The sequence below is a fragment of the Suricata suricatta genome, chromosome 6, assembly GCF_006229205.1.
Source record: "Suricata suricatta isolate VVHF042 chromosome 6, meerkat_22Aug2017_6uvM2_HiC, whole genome shotgun sequence".
NCBI lineage: Eukaryota > Metazoa > Chordata > Mammalia > Carnivora > Herpestidae > Suricata > Suricata suricatta.
The window spans coordinates 147,182,530-147,200,714 of NC_043705.1; the positions used below are offsets into that span (position 1 = coordinate 147,182,530).

The 18,185-nt window shown below is 66.4% G+C and overlaps 1 protein-coding gene across 1 annotated transcript; it reads right to left on the reverse strand.

Moving 5' to 3' along the window:
* Nucleotides 1-1,417: 1,417 nt before the first annotated feature.
* Nucleotides 1,418-16,945, reverse strand: SLC6A19 (solute carrier family 6 member 19). The gene is made up of 12 exons (XM_029941664.1): nt 16,744-16,945; nt 10,902-11,042; nt 10,221-10,358; nt 8,418-8,599; nt 8,009-8,119; nt 7,737-7,849; nt 6,623-6,751; nt 6,387-6,543; nt 5,193-5,397; nt 4,947-5,106; nt 3,147-3,309; nt 1,418-2,996 (listed from the first exon to the last, which is right to left on the reverse strand). The coding sequence occupies exons 1-12, from the start codon at nt 16,943-16,945 to the stop codon at nt 2,793-2,795; spliced, it is 1,905 nt and encodes a 634-aa protein (XP_029797524.1). The 3' UTR covers nt 1,418-2,792.
* Between the last annotated feature and the right edge of the window lie 1,240 nt (nt 16,946-18,185).

Genomic DNA, 18,185 nt, shown 5'->3' on the forward strand with positions numbered 1-18,185 from the left:
CTCCCGCCCCGGCTCCCCTCCGTGTGCGTTGTCCTAATTTAAACCAAAACCGGTGGAGCCAGTTAATTGGTAACTCGGGCCAGGCTCCTGCTCTAACGCGCGGTGGGTGCTCCCTGACCCCGCGGTCTCTGCCCCCCCCCCCCCGCCCGCCCCTGCCCGAGGCGGACGGCCGGCCGGTGCGCCGCCACCCCGCTCCCTGACGGGGACCCTGGCTGTTTCACCAAAGTCATGGACTCTCATCAACTGCTTGTGAGAGGCTTGCAGCCTCACAGGGGCCGTGAGGAGTGGGGAGCGGGGCCCTGCGCCCTTTCCCCCGCTGGCGGCCTCTAGCAGACACCTAGTCCACGTCGCAGCCGGTCGCCCCCGGCCCCACCTCCCCTCCTCTGCTACTGCTTTGTCACCTCAAGAATGTTACATGAGCGGCGTCTCCGTGTGGGACCCGGGGTGGGCCGGCACCCCCCGCTGCGTCCTCGGAGGTCCGTGGGGGCGCCGCCACCAGGCTGTCCTCCTCGCTGTGGCCCCGGAGGTGCACACTTCACCACGCACAAGAGCAGCACGGCCGTGTCTCTGTGCAGACGCGGGACAGACGCCGGGGAGGGCACGGGGGGTGTTCTCTTCACTTCTAAGCCACATTCATTTTTTGGAAATTGAGTGTGAACCTCTGGCTGGTGGCACATGTCCCTCTTCCGGGGACGAGCACACGTGCAGGTCCCCCTCACCCCTGCGGGCCCCCCAGCGCCCACCACCCGTGTCTCAGAGGGGGTTTCTGAGGGCCGCAAGGGTCAGGGGTCAGGGCCGGAAGTGGGAGGGGCTTCTCTTGCTCCCCAGCACCCACTGGCACCCCAGGCAGTGGGTGGGACAGTGGGAAGCCAGAGCCACGGGGAAGGGGTGGGCTCAGCCCGGCTGGGGGCCCCGTGAGGTGGACGGCAGAGGGGACACTGGGCCGACGCAGTACTCAGCCTGGGAGCCCACGGAGGCTCCTAGACCCGCGACGCCCAGCAGATGTCTCCAGAACAGGCGAGAGGCCTGGATTGGAAATCCCCACTTCCCCAGACCCGTCGCACACAGTCCCCAATACGTGGGACCCGGAGGTGTGGGCCCTGGTGGCCACACTTCCAGTGACTCCTCCCTGGGTGGGTGGGGAGTAAGAAGGGGAGGGAGCAGGAGGGGAGGGAGAAGGGGAGGGGCCGGAGGTGTGAGAAGCCGAGGGGAGGGAGCAGCCCCTGCCCAGCCACCTGACCTCCCTGGGGTGCCACGGCCCAGAGCCCAAGGCCCCTCACCACGCCCCAGGCTCCGCGGACACAGTGACCTGGCGTCCCCGCTTCTTCAGAGAAAACCCCCCAACCAGGACCACAGTCCGCGCCGCCCCGCGTGATGGGGCTCTGCTCCCTGCTCGTCCCTTTGCATCCAGACAACGTTTAGGCCGAGAATACGAAACGGCAGTTTATTTAGACTGGCACACATTACGCCCACGAAAACATGCAAATATGCCGTGTCTGCGAACAAGGCGCTGGTGGGGGGGTGGCATGACTGGATGAGCCCCTCCAGGTCACACCCCCCAGGGTCCTCTCCACACACCCCAGGGGGCAGCGCATGGACAGGGCTCCCCGTGTTCTCACAGCGGGGTGGGGAAGGCAGAGGGGAGGGGGAGGGGGAGAGGCTGGAGCCCTGTGGGACGGGGCGCCCCAGGCAGGCCGGGCATGGAGGGCCGTGAGCCACCCGGCTGCCAAGGCTCCGCAGGTGACAGCAGAGGCCTGGACACGGCCCGGTGTTTGGAGTTCACGGCGGGCGCCGCAGGGCTCAACTCCATGGCCACCGCTGGACGGGAGGCATGGAGACAGGGACAGGGCACTGGGGCGTCCGAGGGGGGGACGCGGCTCCAGGACCTGGGTCCCCACCCCTGCCCAGGGGGTTCTCAGAAAGTCCGGTTTAACTTACGACTCCAGATTTTTTCTGTGGAGGGCGGAGGCAACCAGCCCATTAAAGTAACACCCCCCCCCAGGCGCCCAGTGACTTCGGCTGTGAGTCCCCGGACGGGGACGGAGGAGTCAGCCCCCGACTCCACCGAGTGGCGCCGACTGGTTAGGCTTCCCGGGCCTCGCCGTGCAGGGGACCGTGGACGGTCCTGACCGTGGCAGCCACGGCCGCGTCACCGTGCAACTGGCCGTCCCGGTGCCGGCTGGACAGCCGTGTGGCTCCGCTCCTTGCAGGGAGCACGCAGGGAGCCTTCCGCCCGAGCCGGGCCCCGCTGAGCTGCAGAACTGACGATTAGCCACTCAGCCCCGGGGCCTGTGCGGGGCATCCTCGGGCGGGGCCCCGTGCCCCGACCTCACCGGGACCTCCTAGGTCAAGGGCCAACAGCAAGGCGAGGGTGGGCGGCAAGGAGGCGGTCCTGAGGGGCACAGGGAGCCCGTCTCCTGCCGGGGGAGCAGGGCAGACGCGGCCTCCTCACACCGCCGCAGCTCTGTGCCCGGAGCGTGTGCAGGCGTGTGTGTGCACAAACACGTGTGTGCACACTGGCACGTATCCACACTCATGCACACAGCACATATATACACATGCCCACCATTACTCAGGCATGTACATGCGCACACACTTCAACATGTGTACACACAAGCGTGCACACACATCCACACCCACCCACACTTACATGTGCACATGTACACACGGCATGCACATGCACTCACCCGTGCGAACACACACACGTGTACACACACACACACAGATGCACATCCTTCCAAGTGTGTAGCCCGGAGCGCCCCCCCATGGCCACACGCCCCGAGCCGGGCCATTTAGTACTTGAGGTCCCCGTTGATGGAGGGCACGGACGGCCCGCTGACCAGCCCCTGGCGGCCTCCCCGCCTCTGCCAGTAGTTCCGGATGAGCTTGTAGGCGGCGAAGCCAGGGATGACCAGGCAGGGCACGCCGGCCACGATCACCACCACAGCGTACACCCAGCTCGGGTAGGCCACCTTCTGGGATTTAGGAAATCCCTCCTGGGGAGAGAGCGGGGCTGAGCGGCCGGCAGAACCCCTCCCCCATAGGTCCCCGCCCGGTCCTCGTGGGGGAGAGGAGGGGCACCGCGGCTCCTGACCCCACAGGGAGCGAGACCCCCGCCGCCCCCTCCCAGCAGCCCCTCGGCTCACATAGGCGGGGTCCCAGACGCTGTAGGTCAGCTCCTCGTTGACCTTGACCACGAAGAAGAACAGGAAGATGACGAGCATGAGCAGCGGGCTGACCACTCTCCACGTCACCTGCCAGAAGATGTTGGGCTTGTGGCCAATCATGAACTCGATGTCCCTGTTGAACCTGGACGAGGGGGCAGGAGGAGAGCTGTCACGGGGATGTCACCGGGCCTAAGATCCCGACAAGGCAAGGGCGGCTGGCCTGTCCGGCCCGCACAGGCGTCACCACGTGCAGCGCCGCGGCCTGGTCTTTTCTCTGACAGGACACCTGGCCATCCCTGTGGGCCCAGGTCGCCACCTCCAGAGGCCGGCGGGAGCCTCCGCTGCCCCGGGGCCTCCGCCAGGGCTCGGGCCGCAGACTCCACGCGGCGGTCCGGGCAGGTGCTCCCGGGCGGGCTCACCGGTTCCAGGGGTGGAGGGTGGGCCGGAGGCAGCCGGTCCCGGCCTCCCTGGCGAAGCAGCAGCCCCACCGCTGGACAGCTCCCCCAGCCCCTTCAGGCCGGACTCTCTTCTGCCCGCAGCCCATTGTCCGCAGAAATCAGCGTGGAGCCTGCGGCACGGGGCCACGAGCTGTCCTGGACACGGAGAATCCAGAGGACACTTCTGGGGAGGTACTGCTGCCCAGGCCTCAGCCCCAGGCCAGACCCCGCAGGGCCAGGGAGGCCACGGTGCTGCGTCTCCTCTGTGCGCCCTGTCCCCGCCAGGGCGTCGTGCGGTGACCCCAACAAGCATCTGGCTTCTTGCTGTCCCGGGGCGTTCACAGACGGCAGTGCCCTCTCTCTGTCACAGGCCTGGCCACAACTTGCTTCCCCATGTCGCTGGAGTGCTGGGAGCAGGCGGGGCCACACGCAGTCCACCGTGGCGCCTCGGCCAGTTCGCAGTGTGTTGCGGAAATAAGCCTCCTCCGCTTGCATCCTGGCGACGAGAGCCCTCACGGGCACAGGGGGGGCGCCCCGACGTCGGAGCACCTCCGCGGGCTGGCACCTGTGCAGCGGACATCGGCAGGCCCTCTCAAGGTCCTCGTGAGCCCAGCTCCTGGCGAGGGACCACGGCCGTTCTCTGGGCCCCCGCTCATGTCTGGTCAGGGTGTGTTGCCCGAGCGTCTGGCCAAGCAGACCACTGACAGGCACACTGGCCGCCTCTCTGCCGGGGGCTCCATCTGGCTGCGTGGCGCTCTCTCCCCCTAGAAAGGCCCAGAGTGCCCGCACCACGGAGCTCCCCTGGCCACACTGGGCACACATGGGGCACACAAGGCGCACAGTCCCTCCCCAGGCCGGCAGCCATGGAGGGACCCCACGGCAGAGCCCCACAGTGAGCGCCCACCCTGGCCACGTCCAGCTCTCGCTTCTGCCCCTTGAGCCCCAGCCTCCGTGGCTTCTTGGCCCCTCCAGGCCCACCTGCTCCCCGCTTCTCGGCCCGAGAGACAGGCGAATGCTCCCCCTCCAGGTGGTGCAGCTCTGCTCAGTAGGACTTTTAAATCACGTGGTCAGACCCGAGGGGCCTGTCTCTTCCTGGCGGTTGCGGGGCCCCCCACCCCCAAGAGTGCGTGGCCTGTTGGTGCTCGTCTGTGTCGGGGCCGGAAGCACCCGGAAACTGCAGGCGGCGCCATTCACACAACTCCGGGTGGCCCTCTGGCCGCAGCCCTGCAGACCCAGGCCCCACACGCTCTGAAGGGACGTGCGCGCTCGGCCCTGTGTCACACACGCCTGTCCCCCCTGCCCTGAGTGCAGGGCCTTCCTACCCCACGGCCTGGCCTCCTACCTGTCCACGCCGTACACGTAGACCACAGCGAACATTTCGCAGAAGGCGATGATCAGCAGCGGGATGGAGCCGGCGTAGCTGTCCAGCAGCGACAGCCAGTACTGGCCGGAGTTCAGCGTGAAGATGAACGCGATCAGGTACGTCCCCAGGCAGATGAGGCCTTCGGGACAGAACACGGCCGCTGCGGACCGAGGCCCTGCGTCTGGGCCGAGGCTGCACCCTGGCGGCCGGCCCGGCCCCACATACCTGTGAGCAGCTCTTTGGGCCACTTTTTGGGGATGATCTTGAGGTCCTGCAGGGGCACGACCACACCCTCCATGTTCCCAAACATGGACGACAGGCCCAGGCAGAAGAGCATGATGAAGAAGAGGACAGACCACAGCGGCGCCACGGGCATCTTGGTGATGGCCTCCGTGAAGACGATGAAGGCCAGCCCGGTGCCCTCCACGCCCTGCAGGGGAGCAGCTCCATCAGCGAGGCGCACGCTCCCCTCCCGGCCTTCCCCCGCCCTCACTGGGCCACCCTGCACCTGCTGAGCCCCCCCCCACCCCTGCTACACAGGAGAGCACTGATTACAGCCACCTGGGAAAACAACCAGGGCTTGTCTTTCAGGCCCAACTGCACTTTTAAAAGCTAAACGAGTTTAAATACCAGGAAGTGGATGGCATTGCCCGGCAGCGGTCAGGGCCCCGTGCTGCCCACACAGACACGCGACAGGCCAGGAAGGACACCGTCCGCTCGCTGACAGGTGTCGCCCCACTGGGCGCCTCCTGAGACGCTCCCCACATGCCCGGCTGGGCTCTGAGTGCAGGGCGACTTCACCAGCCTGAGCGAGTGTCCTGAACGGACAGCTGGGCCCGCGGCCATTGGGCCAGCCTGGGGCGCGCCACAGGAGGCGTGTGCACCGACGGGCTTGCGGACGAAGAAGCGGCTAACCCTGTGCCCCTGCCTCTGGCCCCACGCGGGTCAGCGAAGCCTCAGCCTTGGCCGTGGGTATTCCTGGTGGGGCTGAGAGGCTCAGTGAGGGGCCCGGGGCCCCTGCGTTCCCTGCAGGGCATGGGCTCCGCTCCCAGGGACTCACTCAGAAGGCAGGGACCCCAAAGTAACTTCACAGCATCTCCTAGAGTTTGTGGGAAAACATGCTGCCGCCTTCCACGCACCAGCTCCGCCCTGCGAGGTGGGCCTGGACTGCAGGATGTGGGGCATCGGTGCGTCCCCGAGGGAGTGAGGGGGGGTACTCAGGACAACAGGGGAGCCCAGCCAGCCCCAGGGCACAAACTCCAGGCAAAAGCAGAGGCAGAAGCAGCAGCCTGGTGGCCTGGGGCTGGGGCATGGCGACCCTGGAGTCCTGGACAGGGCACCCGGGCACAGGCCCACCGGAACCGCTGGTGGGGGGAACTCGGCCCCGCCCCCTGCCCCAGGCCCACCCAAGGTACCGACCTCCGAGAGGAAGGAGTTCATGTCACAGGTCTGGAAATGCAGCTTCTCGTAGGCCTCGGGCTGCGTGGTATTGTACCACTGCTGCAGCTCCGCAAAGTTCTCCTGTGTCACGTTGCCCTCGGGCAGGTCGAACCCGTTCATGAGCGTCAGGATGTTCCTGGGAGGAGAGCGAGGCTGGCTGCAGGCCCGGGGGGCTCCCCAGAGGCGGTGCGCGCGCTCCTGGGCCGAGCACCTACGTGTTGAAGCAGTCATCGTAGCGCTCCGTGGCGCGGAAGCCGATGATGGAGTAGACCACGGTGGCTGCGTACACGGACGTGAAGCCGTTGATGACCGACACAATCACTGAGTCCATCTCACAGTTGTTGCTGCGGTGGGAGCACCGGCTGGTCGCTGCAGGCCGGGGACCTTGACCCGGGACCGCGACCCGGCTCCCCTCCGCCCCTCCGCCCCTCCCCCCTGCAGCCACCGGCCCTGGAGACCCCAACCCCTACTCCCCTGGGTCACAAGGCTTCGAGGCGGCGGGCTGGGCCAGGACCCCCGCCTTCCCCTGGTTGCCCAAAGCTCCTGCAGCCCAGAGGGCCTAGGACATCGCCCCCAACCTCCCACCCCCACCGCTGACACCAACATCCTTCCGGATGCTTCTGATGGCTGGTATCAGAAAGTCAGATAATAAGGTGTTGGCGAGGGTGTGGACACATCGGGCCCTGCCCCCCAGCTTAGGGACGGTGAAAGGGGGCGATTCTGTGGAAAACAGTGCCGCCCCCCCCCGGGCACGCCCACGAGGCGTGAACACACGTCAGCTCCGAAGCTGGGACGGGAATGCTCCCGGCAGCTCGCTCACAGTCCACGGAAAGTGGAAACAACTGGAGCGTGCGTGCGCCACGGGACCGCGTGCCGGTCCACACGGCGGGCGCGGCCCGGGCGAGGGAGGAAGCGCAGGGCCAGACCCAGAGGACACAGAGCGCAGTGGTGGAGGGCAGACACAGAGGACGCCGGCTTCCCGGCCGCCCGTGCCCTCCAGATACCCGGGAGGGCACATCAGAGGCCGGGGAGGCCCTGGGGGCTGGGGCCCCACCGCGTGGGTGTCGGCCTGGGCTGGGCTGCGGGGACGGGCGCCCCTGGGGTCCTGGGTGCCAAGGGGAGGGGGGCTTGGAACACCAGGGCTCACTGTAACGGTGACCGAGGTGCCAAGGGGAGGCTGCATCATTAACGGGCCTCACTCGTGGGGCCTCCCTCGCTCATGAAAGCCCCCCGGAGGCCTGCACCCTGAGGCCGCTGCCCTGCTGGGGCCCAGGTCAGTGGGGTCACCTGCACAGCTTCCCCCACTTCACCCGTCCTGCCCGCACTCACTGCACAGAGTTGTAGCTGGAGAAGGAGATGAGGCCCCCGAAGGCTAGCGAGAAGGAGTAGAAGACCTGAGCCCCCGCGTCCAGCCAGGTGACCGGGTTGGCCAGCTCCGTGACCTGTGGCCGGACAGAGACCCTCAGCCTCAGTCCCTAGGTGTCTGCTGACACTCGGCCGGGTGGCGGCCGTCCTCTGGCCACACAGCTGCAGTGGAGCCGACGGCTGCCCAGCCTGGCCTCCCCTGCCCCTGGGCCTCGGGGGGACCTCGGAGGACTCACGTTGGGGGTGAAGAGGAAAACGATGCCATTGGTGGCTCCCTTCAGCGTCAGGCCCCGGATGAGGAAGATGGTCAGGACGACGTAGGGCAGCGTCGAGGTGACATACACGGCCTGTGGGCCAGGCAGGGGCAGGGGGGAAGGACTGCGGGTTAGGGCCCTTGCCCTGCCCCCGGCCAGGTGCCCCCCACGCCCACAGACTCCGGGCAGGGAGGTGTGCCCGACCCTCCACTTCCCCGCATTCTGTGTGACTGTGACATCCAGCGCCTCCCGACTGGGGACACTGGCTCCCTTGGCCCTCTGAGCCTGGGATTGAGTGCACGTGGGCTGCAGAGGCCCCTGCGGATAGCCGGCCACGGGTCCACGCCCCTCACAGCCGCGGAAGGTGCTGGGGCGCCCCCCCCACGGGCACCTTGCCGGTGGTCTCGATGCCGCGGATGGTGCACACGTAGAGGACGCTCCAGGCACAGGTCAGGCAGAGCAGGACCCACCACTGCACGGAGCCCGAGTCACTGATGGAGGTGGAGATGTTGAGGGTCTCCCGGTACCAGAAGTAGTCCACAGAGGAGCTGCGCGCGCACTCATCCACGTGGCCTGGGGGCGGACACTCACACAGGTCAGAGCGGGACACGGGGTTCGGGCCAAGGTGGGGGACTAAGCCACGGGGAACACGGGTCGTGTTTTTGAGACCTTGACAGCAGGGATGTTGTATGTGCCTGTGCACACCTTCACACGTGCACCCACACCCACACACGTGCACCCACACACGCACACACACAACCTGCACACGTGCACCCACCCACACACATGCACACATGCACCCACACATGCACGCACACACATGCACCCATAAATCCACATGCACCCACACATGCACAAACATACCCACAAATCCACACGTACCCACACATGCACACACACACACGCACCCACACATGCACACATGCACCCACACATGCACGCACACACATACACCCACAAATCCACATGCACCCACACATGCACGAACACACCCACAAATCCACACGTACCCACACATGCACACACACACACACACACACACGCACCCACACATGCACGCACACAACCTGCACACGTGCACCCACCCACACATGCACACACTCACCCACATATTCACAGGCACCCAGACATGCACGCACACAGTGCAATTCACATAGATATGTGCACACAAGTATACGTGCATGCAAACACAACCCCTTGCACCCCCGTGTGCACATACACGCAGACCTATGTGTACTCATGCACGTGTGGGCCGTGCACCCGGGCCTTGACCACCTGCCTTTGCTGCCTCACCCCTGCCGCAGGGAGACAGAGCCCCACAGGCTTAGCGGAGGGGCTGAGCTGGGCGAGGCGCTCTGCCTCACAGGGGGCCATGGGTCTTCAAGGCCCCCTGGCCGGGGCCCACAGCAGGCAACTCTGTTCAACCTCACATGTCCTCATCACCATGGGTCCCGGGGACCTCGGGGCCCTTCTGGGACAGCGCCAGACGCTGCCGGGGAGAAGCAGTCTAATCCCGGAAGACCCAGACCCTGACCCCATCCCCGGAGATGGGGACAGTGTGCTCAGTGTTTCCCGAGGGCCGTGAGGAAAGGCCCTGTCCTCCCCCGGCCCCGCGGGGCCCATCTCGCAGCCGGACCCCAGCACGTCCGGAGGCACTGTGCAAACCGCACCGGCCACTCTGCCGGCTGGACCCGTGCTCACAGCGCAGGCAGCTCACGTCCAGGTTCGGAGGTGCGCGGCAGGGGGCCTGCTCCCCCACCCCAGTGCGGGGGGGTCCTTGGAAGGAGCCGGGAGCGAGGGCAGGAGAGCTCCGCACACAGAGCCTCCGTCAGGGTGAGGGACAGGCCGGCGCGGCCTGGGACGCTGGCCCGGCGATGTTGGGGTGTGGCTCCCCGAAAGCACGCACACCCCGCTCGCAGCTCGGAGCCCCAGGGTGGCCATCTGCCTGCGGGGCCCCGGCGATGGGCAGCCCCTTTTCCTTCATAACAGCCTGGGCCACACCGCCGCCCCTGACGGGGTTTTAAGGGCTTTGCTCCTGCAGCGTGCCATCTCTCAATGCCCTGCTGCCCGACCTGTGCTCTGGGTGTGGCCGAACCTGGGCTCCAGGCACCCGGAATCGGGCCAATCAGAGGGCAAGTGCTTGAGGGCCATCAACCCGCATGATCACAGGGGCGCCCCCCCTCCCAGGGCTCACCTGTCCTGTTGGTGTCGAGCGGACACTCGCTCCAGGGCAGGGGGTCCTGGAAGGAGTTGAAGAAGTACCACATGACCCAGGCAATGATGGTGTTGTAGTAGAGTCCCACCATGAAGGACACGAACATGGATGCGATGCCTGGGGGGCCAGACCATCACTGCTCAGGAGGGGGGGCACTGCCGGGGGTGAGGGGCCAGTGCCGGGTGAGGGGGCACTGCCAGGGGCGAGGGGTCAGTGCGAGGCGAGGGGTCAGTGTGGGGCGAGGGGTCAGTGTGGGGTGAGGGGCCAGTGCCGGGAGGAACGTCCTTGCTGACTTTTCGGGGGGTGGATGGAGGAAACTTGGAGAGCAGCCGGGGGTCTCAGCAGTCAGCCCCCCTCCCGGGCCATGCAGCCACTGCTGAGCCCTGATCTGGGCAGGGGGTGGGTCTCTACTCTCCCTGTGCATCTATACCCTCACAGCCCCGGTCTCCTGGGGACTCAGGATGGTCTCCGTTGCCCTGCTGGCCCCTGACGGCCAGGGGTGACCTGGGCCCGGACCTGAGATTCTCAAGAAGGCTTTGCAAAAACCCAGGGTCAGGGGGCCAAGCCCGGGGCCCTGCCCCTCCCTGGAATCGGGCAGGGAAGGCAGGAGGGATGCTTGCTGCCGACAGGGGACCCCCCCAGCAGGGCCTGGCCGCACACCTACGCCCTTCAGGGCCGGGTGGATGGAGCTCCAGACGCCCACACTGCCCTTGCGCAGCCTCTGGCCGATGGCGAACTCCAGGTGTAGCAGCGGGATGCCTTCCACCACCAGCAGGATGAGGAACGGGATCATAAAGGCCCCTGTGTGGGGAGAAGCAGCAGGGGGTCAGGGACGGCTCGGGGAAGGGGGGGGCACAGGGCCACCTCTGGGGACACAGGCTTTTGTGGAAAGCACCTGCAGAGACACAAACTTGGGAGGCTGACACCGCTGCCAAGGCCGGGTGTACATAAGCCCCCGGGAATCAGGGGACAGGGGAGTGCAGGGAAGCAGGGTGCGAGGGTCAGAGGGGAGAGGTCACGGGAGCGGGGGGTTCAGACACCCACCCGGGGTCCTCGATCTGAGCCCCGGGGGGCTGGCTGGGGTACACTGAGGACCCCTGAAGGCCCGGCGGGCCCTCACCCAGAGCCGAGGCCACACGAGGGGATGTAGGGACAGCCCCCCGGGGCTGCGGGCACCAGGACCCGGCTGGCCCGGCTCAGGACAGCAGGTTGAGCTGGGAAATTAGCCCCTGGGCCACTCCCTCCCGAGCTGAGCTCGACCTAGCGGAGACCAGGACAGCTGAGGTCACCGAGGTCACCGGAGTGTGACGCCTAGGCCAGGCCGCAGCCGCGCTGCCAGGACTGCTGACCCGGGTCTGGAGGCACTGTGGCCTCAGGACGGACCAGTGCATTCAGAGGCGGGGGCGGGCACTCAGTCCCTCTCCCAGGGCGACCTCTGCCAGCGCCAGCCTATCTCTGCCTCTGCCCTGGGTTAGCTCTCTACCTCTTCCTTCTGCTCTGCAGGGCCCTCATGTCTGGAGGCACAGGCCCCCAGAGCCCAGCAATGCTCCCCCTCCCAGCGGGTCGTCCTCCATCTGCGGGCTGGACCGCCCGAGCGGCCTCTCTCCCAGCACGGGGCTCGAGGGTCAGGCCCCTTCGGATGCTAAGGTCAAAATTCCAAGAAAGCAAGGGACCTGGGCCACAAGTGGGGGCATGGTACTCAACGTGACGACAGAAAACCGAGGGGGAAAGACAGGCACCGGGAACGGAAGACCCACCAGCTAGCTGCAGCGCCCTGGGTCTGGGGGCTCAGCCCGGGCCACAGGCTCACAGGCAGGGGCCACTAACATCGCAGTCAGGACCTGCTCACGGTGCTCCGTGTCCATGAGGGTTAAGTTAAAACAAGAAAAGATTTGTCTCCCCCGTTTTCTTAGGGGTTCGATTTGAAAGCCCCTGAGCAGGACGCCTAGGGGCTCAGGGGTTAAGGGTCCGACTCCAACTCAGGTCAGCACCTCACTGTGTGAGTTTGAGCCCACGTCAGGCTTGCTGTCAGCACAGAGCCCACTTGGGATACGCTGCCCCCCACCTCACATGCTCTATCTCTCAAAAAATAAACATTTTTGAAAAATTAAAAAAAAAGAAAAAAAAGAAAAAGAAAACCTCTGAGCAAAACTACCAAGAAAACAAGTCCATCTGGGGACAAGGCTTCAAAATGTCCTTCAATCCCCTTTTCCTCATGATGCCACTTTCACCCACCAGCCTTCCTGCGCCTCCTCCATCAGGAAATGCCCCCCCGTCCTAGGAAACGCCCCCTGGAAAGCCCCTCCTCCGGGACGCCTGGCCCCTCCCTCACGTGAGCTCCTCCAGGCCAGCAGGGGCGGGTCCCCTGTGCATGAGTTCAGCTTGGGGGGGCGCGGGCGCAGCCAGTGAGGGGCGGGGGTAGGGGGCAAGCACACGTCCACTCCACCTCCCACGACGAGCCGCCTGCGTCCCCATGCCTGGGGGCCCGTCCCAGTGAGGCGGTGGGTCTGCCCACCCAGCGCCCCCCGCCCAGGGCGGCGGCCCGCGGGCCTTCCAGCCAGGAGAATGTTCTCGAGCAACACCAAGATCTCTGTACAGGTTAAGCCCCAGGATACCTGACTTTCTTCTTAAAACCCATCTACCTCTTCCCTTCCCGTGGGTAAAGGTGGAGGCAGCAGGGAAGGGAAGGGCAGAGGAGGGGGCGCGGCCAGCAGGCACCGTGGCGGGTACAAAGGTCCCCGGAGACGGGCCTCCTGGGCCGCCCAGGCTTCGGCTCCGGTGGACACACGCCCGGAGGCCGCCGGCTGCGGCGGGAGGGGTGGACGCGCCCGAGGGGACGGACCGCTGGGCGGAAACACGGCTCTGGTTCTCTTCGAGGAGCTGGGAAGCGGGGCGGGGTGCGCAGGCCCTTGGCCCCCCGCTCTGGAGACTCCCCAGAGGCCCAGTTCTGTGTGAGTCCTGAGGGGTGACCAAGGAGCCGCGACAGGCTGCAGGCGGCCCTGTGGGGTTCGGGTGGCACTCTTCCTCCAACCGGTCCTGGGAGCCTGGTGTGGTGTCCCCGGGCTGCCCCAGGGGATGGCGGCAGACGTGTGGGTGGGAGCCAGCCTCCCAGGACACCGCCGCCGCCCCCAGGGTCCCTCCCCCCAGCCCCCTTCACCGTCACCACGAAGGCAGATGTGTGTTGCTGCTTCCCCCCCCACCCCAGGGCCTTCCAGCCTTCCACCTACAGTCCAGACCAGACGGAACTCTCCAAAAATCGCCCAAACACTGGATGGCCATCTTAGGCGGGGACAAAGCAGCACAGTGGGCTGGACCCTCCCGGGGTCTGGCGCACCTGCTGGCCTCCCTTCTGGCTGCCTACCCAGTCCGGGGAGTCCCCGACGGCTCACAGAGACCCCACAATGCAGCCCAGATCACAGCAACTGGCAGGGATCGCCGGGGCACCGTCTAGTCACAACCCCACAAGTAGAGCCACCTAGCATCCCACACTTCCGAGGGCCCCGTTCTGCCCTCCCTGCCCCGGGGCCTGCACCCTAGAGCCTGTGCCCAGGTCCCTTTCAGGCCCGGGAGGACCAGCATGGGGTCACCACGGTCAAGGTCAAGGCATAGGTACTATCTGAGCACACAGAGGAAAGTCCTGTGAAGTGCACCCTGAGACACGTGTGGGATGTGGCAGCAGGGACTCTGGGGGAGGGGACAGACAGGGACCCCTGGAGGAGTTCCCGATGCCCGCTCTGTGGTCAACGCACGTGCCCCCACCCAGTGCCCCAGGCCAGACCCAGGCCCAAGTCCACACAAGATTTCCTCCTAAGCCATTGTGACCCACAAACCCTTTCCCACACCCAGCCTATTCCCCTGTGTTGCCAATCCATCCCCACACCATCCGTACCCCATTCCCACCCCACCTCATCCCAACCCACCCCATACCATCCCCACCCCATCCCCATCTGTACCCCATTTCCATCCCCACCCCATCCCCACCCCACTCCCCTCCGGCTCTCCTTCCTTTCCCCGGGGCAGCTGCCCTATGAGAGTGGCTACCCGGAGCCTGCTGGGGGGCAGGGCGCAGGGTGGCTGGGTGCCAGCCTGGGATGTGGGGAAGAATCTGCCCTTTGGCAGCTCATGGGCCTGTGTCACTTGCAGGTGAGCACAGAGCCCAGTGCGCAGCTCTAGCTGAAGTGGAAGGAGCACCAGCCGCCCGAGGCTGTGCAGGCGGAGGGCACAGCCCGCCGGGAGCCACCCGCCCCTGTGTCTGTCACAGCGCTGCCCCGAGGACCCGTCAGAGAGACCCAGTGAGGGGGACCTTTCGTGTGATCAAACCGTCTCCTAACACCATGCACCAGAGGGGGGCACTGCGCATGGGTACACGCGCACCCGGTGCATGGGTGTGTGCGGGTGCGTGGGTATGTGCATGCATGGCTGTGTGTGTATCACTACGTGTGTGCATGTGTGGGTGCACGCTGTGTGTGAGCATGCATGCATAGTTGCCTGCGTGTTGCGTGGGTGCGCGCGGGGTGCGCCCGCACATGAGGGTGTGGGGGTGTGCTGTGCGCGCGCAGGTGTGCCGCTTGGGAGCTGTGCGCAATCATGGGGGGGGGGTGTAGGTGTGTGCTGGCGCGCATGCGTACCGCGTGGAGGAGTGGGTGTGTGCTCTGTGAGCGCATGCGTGCCGCGTGGGGTGTGCGTGTGCGTGGGGGTGTGGGTACGTGCTGTGCACGCTCATGCATGCCTCGTGGGGGGGTGCGCGCGCGCGCGCGTGCCTGTGTGTGCGCGTGTACCACCTCGGCCACAGCGGATACAGCGGAATGTTGTTGCCGGCTGAATGGAAGTCGGGTGGACGGGTCTGGATTGTAGTTTTCTCTACTTTTCTGTATTTAAATTTTTTCCATAATATAAAGTTAAAAATAAATTATCTAAAAGTAATTACCTAAAAGCCGGAGGCACATACTGTCTTCACGGAACCAGCCTCTTCAAGTCACACGACCCACCCACCCACCCCACCTTACAGCTGGGGCTGCAGGCCTGGGAAGCCTCACGCAGAGGGTCAGCGACCGCGGTCGCATCCCCGCGGCCCTCCGCTTCCTGGGCTGGGCTGCTGGTCTGCAGCCGGTCCTCGGGCGGGCGCTAGAGGACAGGCGGTGGCCTGGACAGGACAGAGAGTGAACCACGGAGGGTCCCAGAGCACAGAGGTCGGACCCCCAGCTCTGCTGGCAGCGTGGAAGCCCGCTGTGGGGGCCCAGGGCAGGTCTCGGCTCCTGGGCTAACTCGGGGACAGCCCCGCCAGTCTGCAGGGTCTGGGGGCACGGTTCCCATGCTGCCCCCTCACTGCACCCACTTCCCACAGGTGAATGCTTCCCGGAGGGAGGGGCCCCGTGGCCTGTGGTTCCTCAGCATTCCTTGGGGATTTGGTGGTACCACCCCCCCTCCTCTCAGGGGACAAGCATCTGGGCCACACCCACATCCTGCGTGCCCCCCGGGCATCTGGGAGGCAGACTCACTGACACCCATCGCTCAGCGCCCCAGCCCCCGGGGCTGCTCCCCCAGAGGGGCAGGCTGGACGTGGGGCGTGTGAGACGCACCCTCCCAGACTCCGGGAAGCTCAAGCCCTGGGAAATTCCAGGCCACTCAGACTGACCAGGAACAATCACTTCTGCCTTCCCTGGGGACACTTTCATGTCCCAAAGCCCAGGTGACAGCCTGCAGATGCTTCAGAGTAAGAAGAAAACAGCCTCCTCCGCTAACTCGCGTCACCTGAGCCCCCACGTCCCCAGGACAGCCAGCCAGCTCTGCACACTGTCTCCCCAGTGAGCACCTGCACCTCCCAGATGCCGTCCAGGGGTCCCCAGCTCGGACTGCTGCACCCCTCTGGGGGCTCAGGGCCCAGGCAGACAGCACCGGAGGTGGATGAGGGGAAGACACAAAGCCAGCACCCTAGGGGATCTGCAGCTAAGGGGGGGAGGGGCAGCCTCCAGGAGACCCCTGGGGTCCAGGCAAGGCCGAGGTCTGGGAGTCCTGTGAGTCGCCTGCCCCCAGCCCGGCTCCCTCCTCCATCCACCCAGGACGTGGTGCTGCAGCCGCGCCTAGGACATGGATGGGCAGCAGGAGAGCTGAGCGTGGTGCCCGTCTGGCGGACATGCCAACGGCTGGCCCCATTGCCCCTTCCACTCAGAGAGGGGGCTCCATCCAGGGGGTTGGCCGGTTCCCTGCAGACCCCCACACCCAGGTCAGATGTGTTCTCCGGGAGCGCACGCAGACCCTTGGATGTCCCTGGCCGTCTCCACCGGCCATGTGGTGGACCACCCTCCACCCCTGCCTGGCCCTGCCCTGGCTGCAAGCGGGGAGGCTGAGTCCACAGGGGAAGGGGCGCAGGTGGCACTCCAGGGGGAGGGCGTGTAGTGGCCATGGCCCCCTGGGGACTCCCCCCCTCCCTGCACACGCATTGGGTCCTGGGTCTGGGCCTGCGCTGCCCTCCCCACCCAGCCCCCCCAGCCCCAGGGCTCACCTCCACCATGGCTCTGGCACAGGTAGGGGAAGCGCCACACGTTGCCCAGGCCCACGCAGAAGCCCACGCAGGTGAGCATGTACTGGGCCTTGTTGTCCCACTGGGGCCGGGAGCCCGCCTCCTTGGCCTCGATGCTCTCCAGCTCGTCCAGGGACGGGATCCGCTCCTCCAGGCCCGGGTTGGGCAGCACGAGCCTCACCATGGTGGTCGCAGGCCAGGTCCCTCGAAGCAGAGGCAGCCGGGAGCCAGAGGGCGAGTGGCCGCAGGCCCAGAGCCCAAGCACTTTATAGGGGACCTTTGGCACCTCGCCCCGGGCACCTGGCGTCAGCAGATCTGGAGGCGAGTCTGCCCCACTGCTAACGCCTTATCTGTGGAGGCCCACAGACCCTCCGCCCGCCCCACAGGTGCTGCCGGCCCCTCCCACTGAGCGCCCCGCCCCCGCCCCAGGGGTGCTCCCCGGGCCAGCCCCTACTCCCCCACCCCCACCCCCAGGGTGAGGCCCCAGGCTCACTCTGTAGGATGCTGCTTCTCCCTAGACCCTGTAAGGCTCTGCGCACTGCCACGCCCCCCGCAGCAGAAGGGATCGGGGGCACCCTCTCTCCCCAGGGCTCTGGGCCAGCCAGCCATGTGCTGGGCCATCCCGCCCCACCCAGTCAGGGACATGAGGGGACCTGGGCCCTGGGAGCAGCTCACGGCCCTGCTCACTCAGAGCTGGGAGCTGCCGGACCCCTCGAGGCCCAAGCACCAGGCTCTAACCCCAGGCTCTAACCAGCTCCCCAGAGAGCTTTGGGTCCCGCCGGTGTCTGGGTACCCAGAGCCCCTTCGGACACCGGGTGCCTGTAGGCAGGCCCTTGTAACCCACGACAGCCTCCAGGGCGCTCGGCCCCACACTGCTCCCCGGGTCATCACCCGGCTGCCCCCCAGCCTCTCAGGGCAGCTGCGGGATTTCTGTCCTACCCAGCGCCCCACATGGGGCGGCCCCGAGTGGGGCAGAAAGCGGGGTTCCTCTGCGGTCAGGCAAGGGGGCCTGGGGGAGCCAGCCGCACGTGCAGAGAGCACGCAGCCTCCACCTGGTCCCCTTGGAAGGACAGCCCCGCTGGGCCTCCAGCCAGGGCGACGAGAGCAGAGCCCCACCCAAGGCTTACGTCCAAGCCGATCCTGAAGGCCGAGCAGAGTTAAGGACAGAGCTGTGGGGCGGGGACGTGCCCACCACTGTCCTGCCCGTCTGCTGCCGCCTTTCCCAGAGTTGGTGGCCAGGCCACACCCAGCCCTCCTCGGGGCGGCTCCCTCAGGAACTCCCTCCTCTGGCCTCCGTCTGGCCTTCGGGGTGGGCTGCGCCTTCCCTGACCACCTGTCCCACCTGGTCCTTCCCCGAGGGATGGGTTCTGTCGTTGTCTCTTTGCTTATCTGTCCAATGTCCCCAAGGCCGGACACTGTCTTCC

Coding starts and splice junctions, on each gene's coding strand:
- SLC6A19 (XM_029941664.1), bottom strand. CDS start 16,945: ATGGTGAGGCTCGTGCTGCCCAACCCGGGCCTGGAGGAGCGGATCCCG. Junction 8,120..8,417: donor GCATCGAGACCACCGGCAAG/GTGCCCGTGGGG, acceptor CCTGGCCCACAG/GCCGTGTATGTCACCTCGAC. Junction 7,850..8,008: donor TTTTCCTCTTCACCCCCAAC/GTGAGTCCTCCG, acceptor GTCCGGCCACAG/GTCACGGAGCTGGCCAACCC.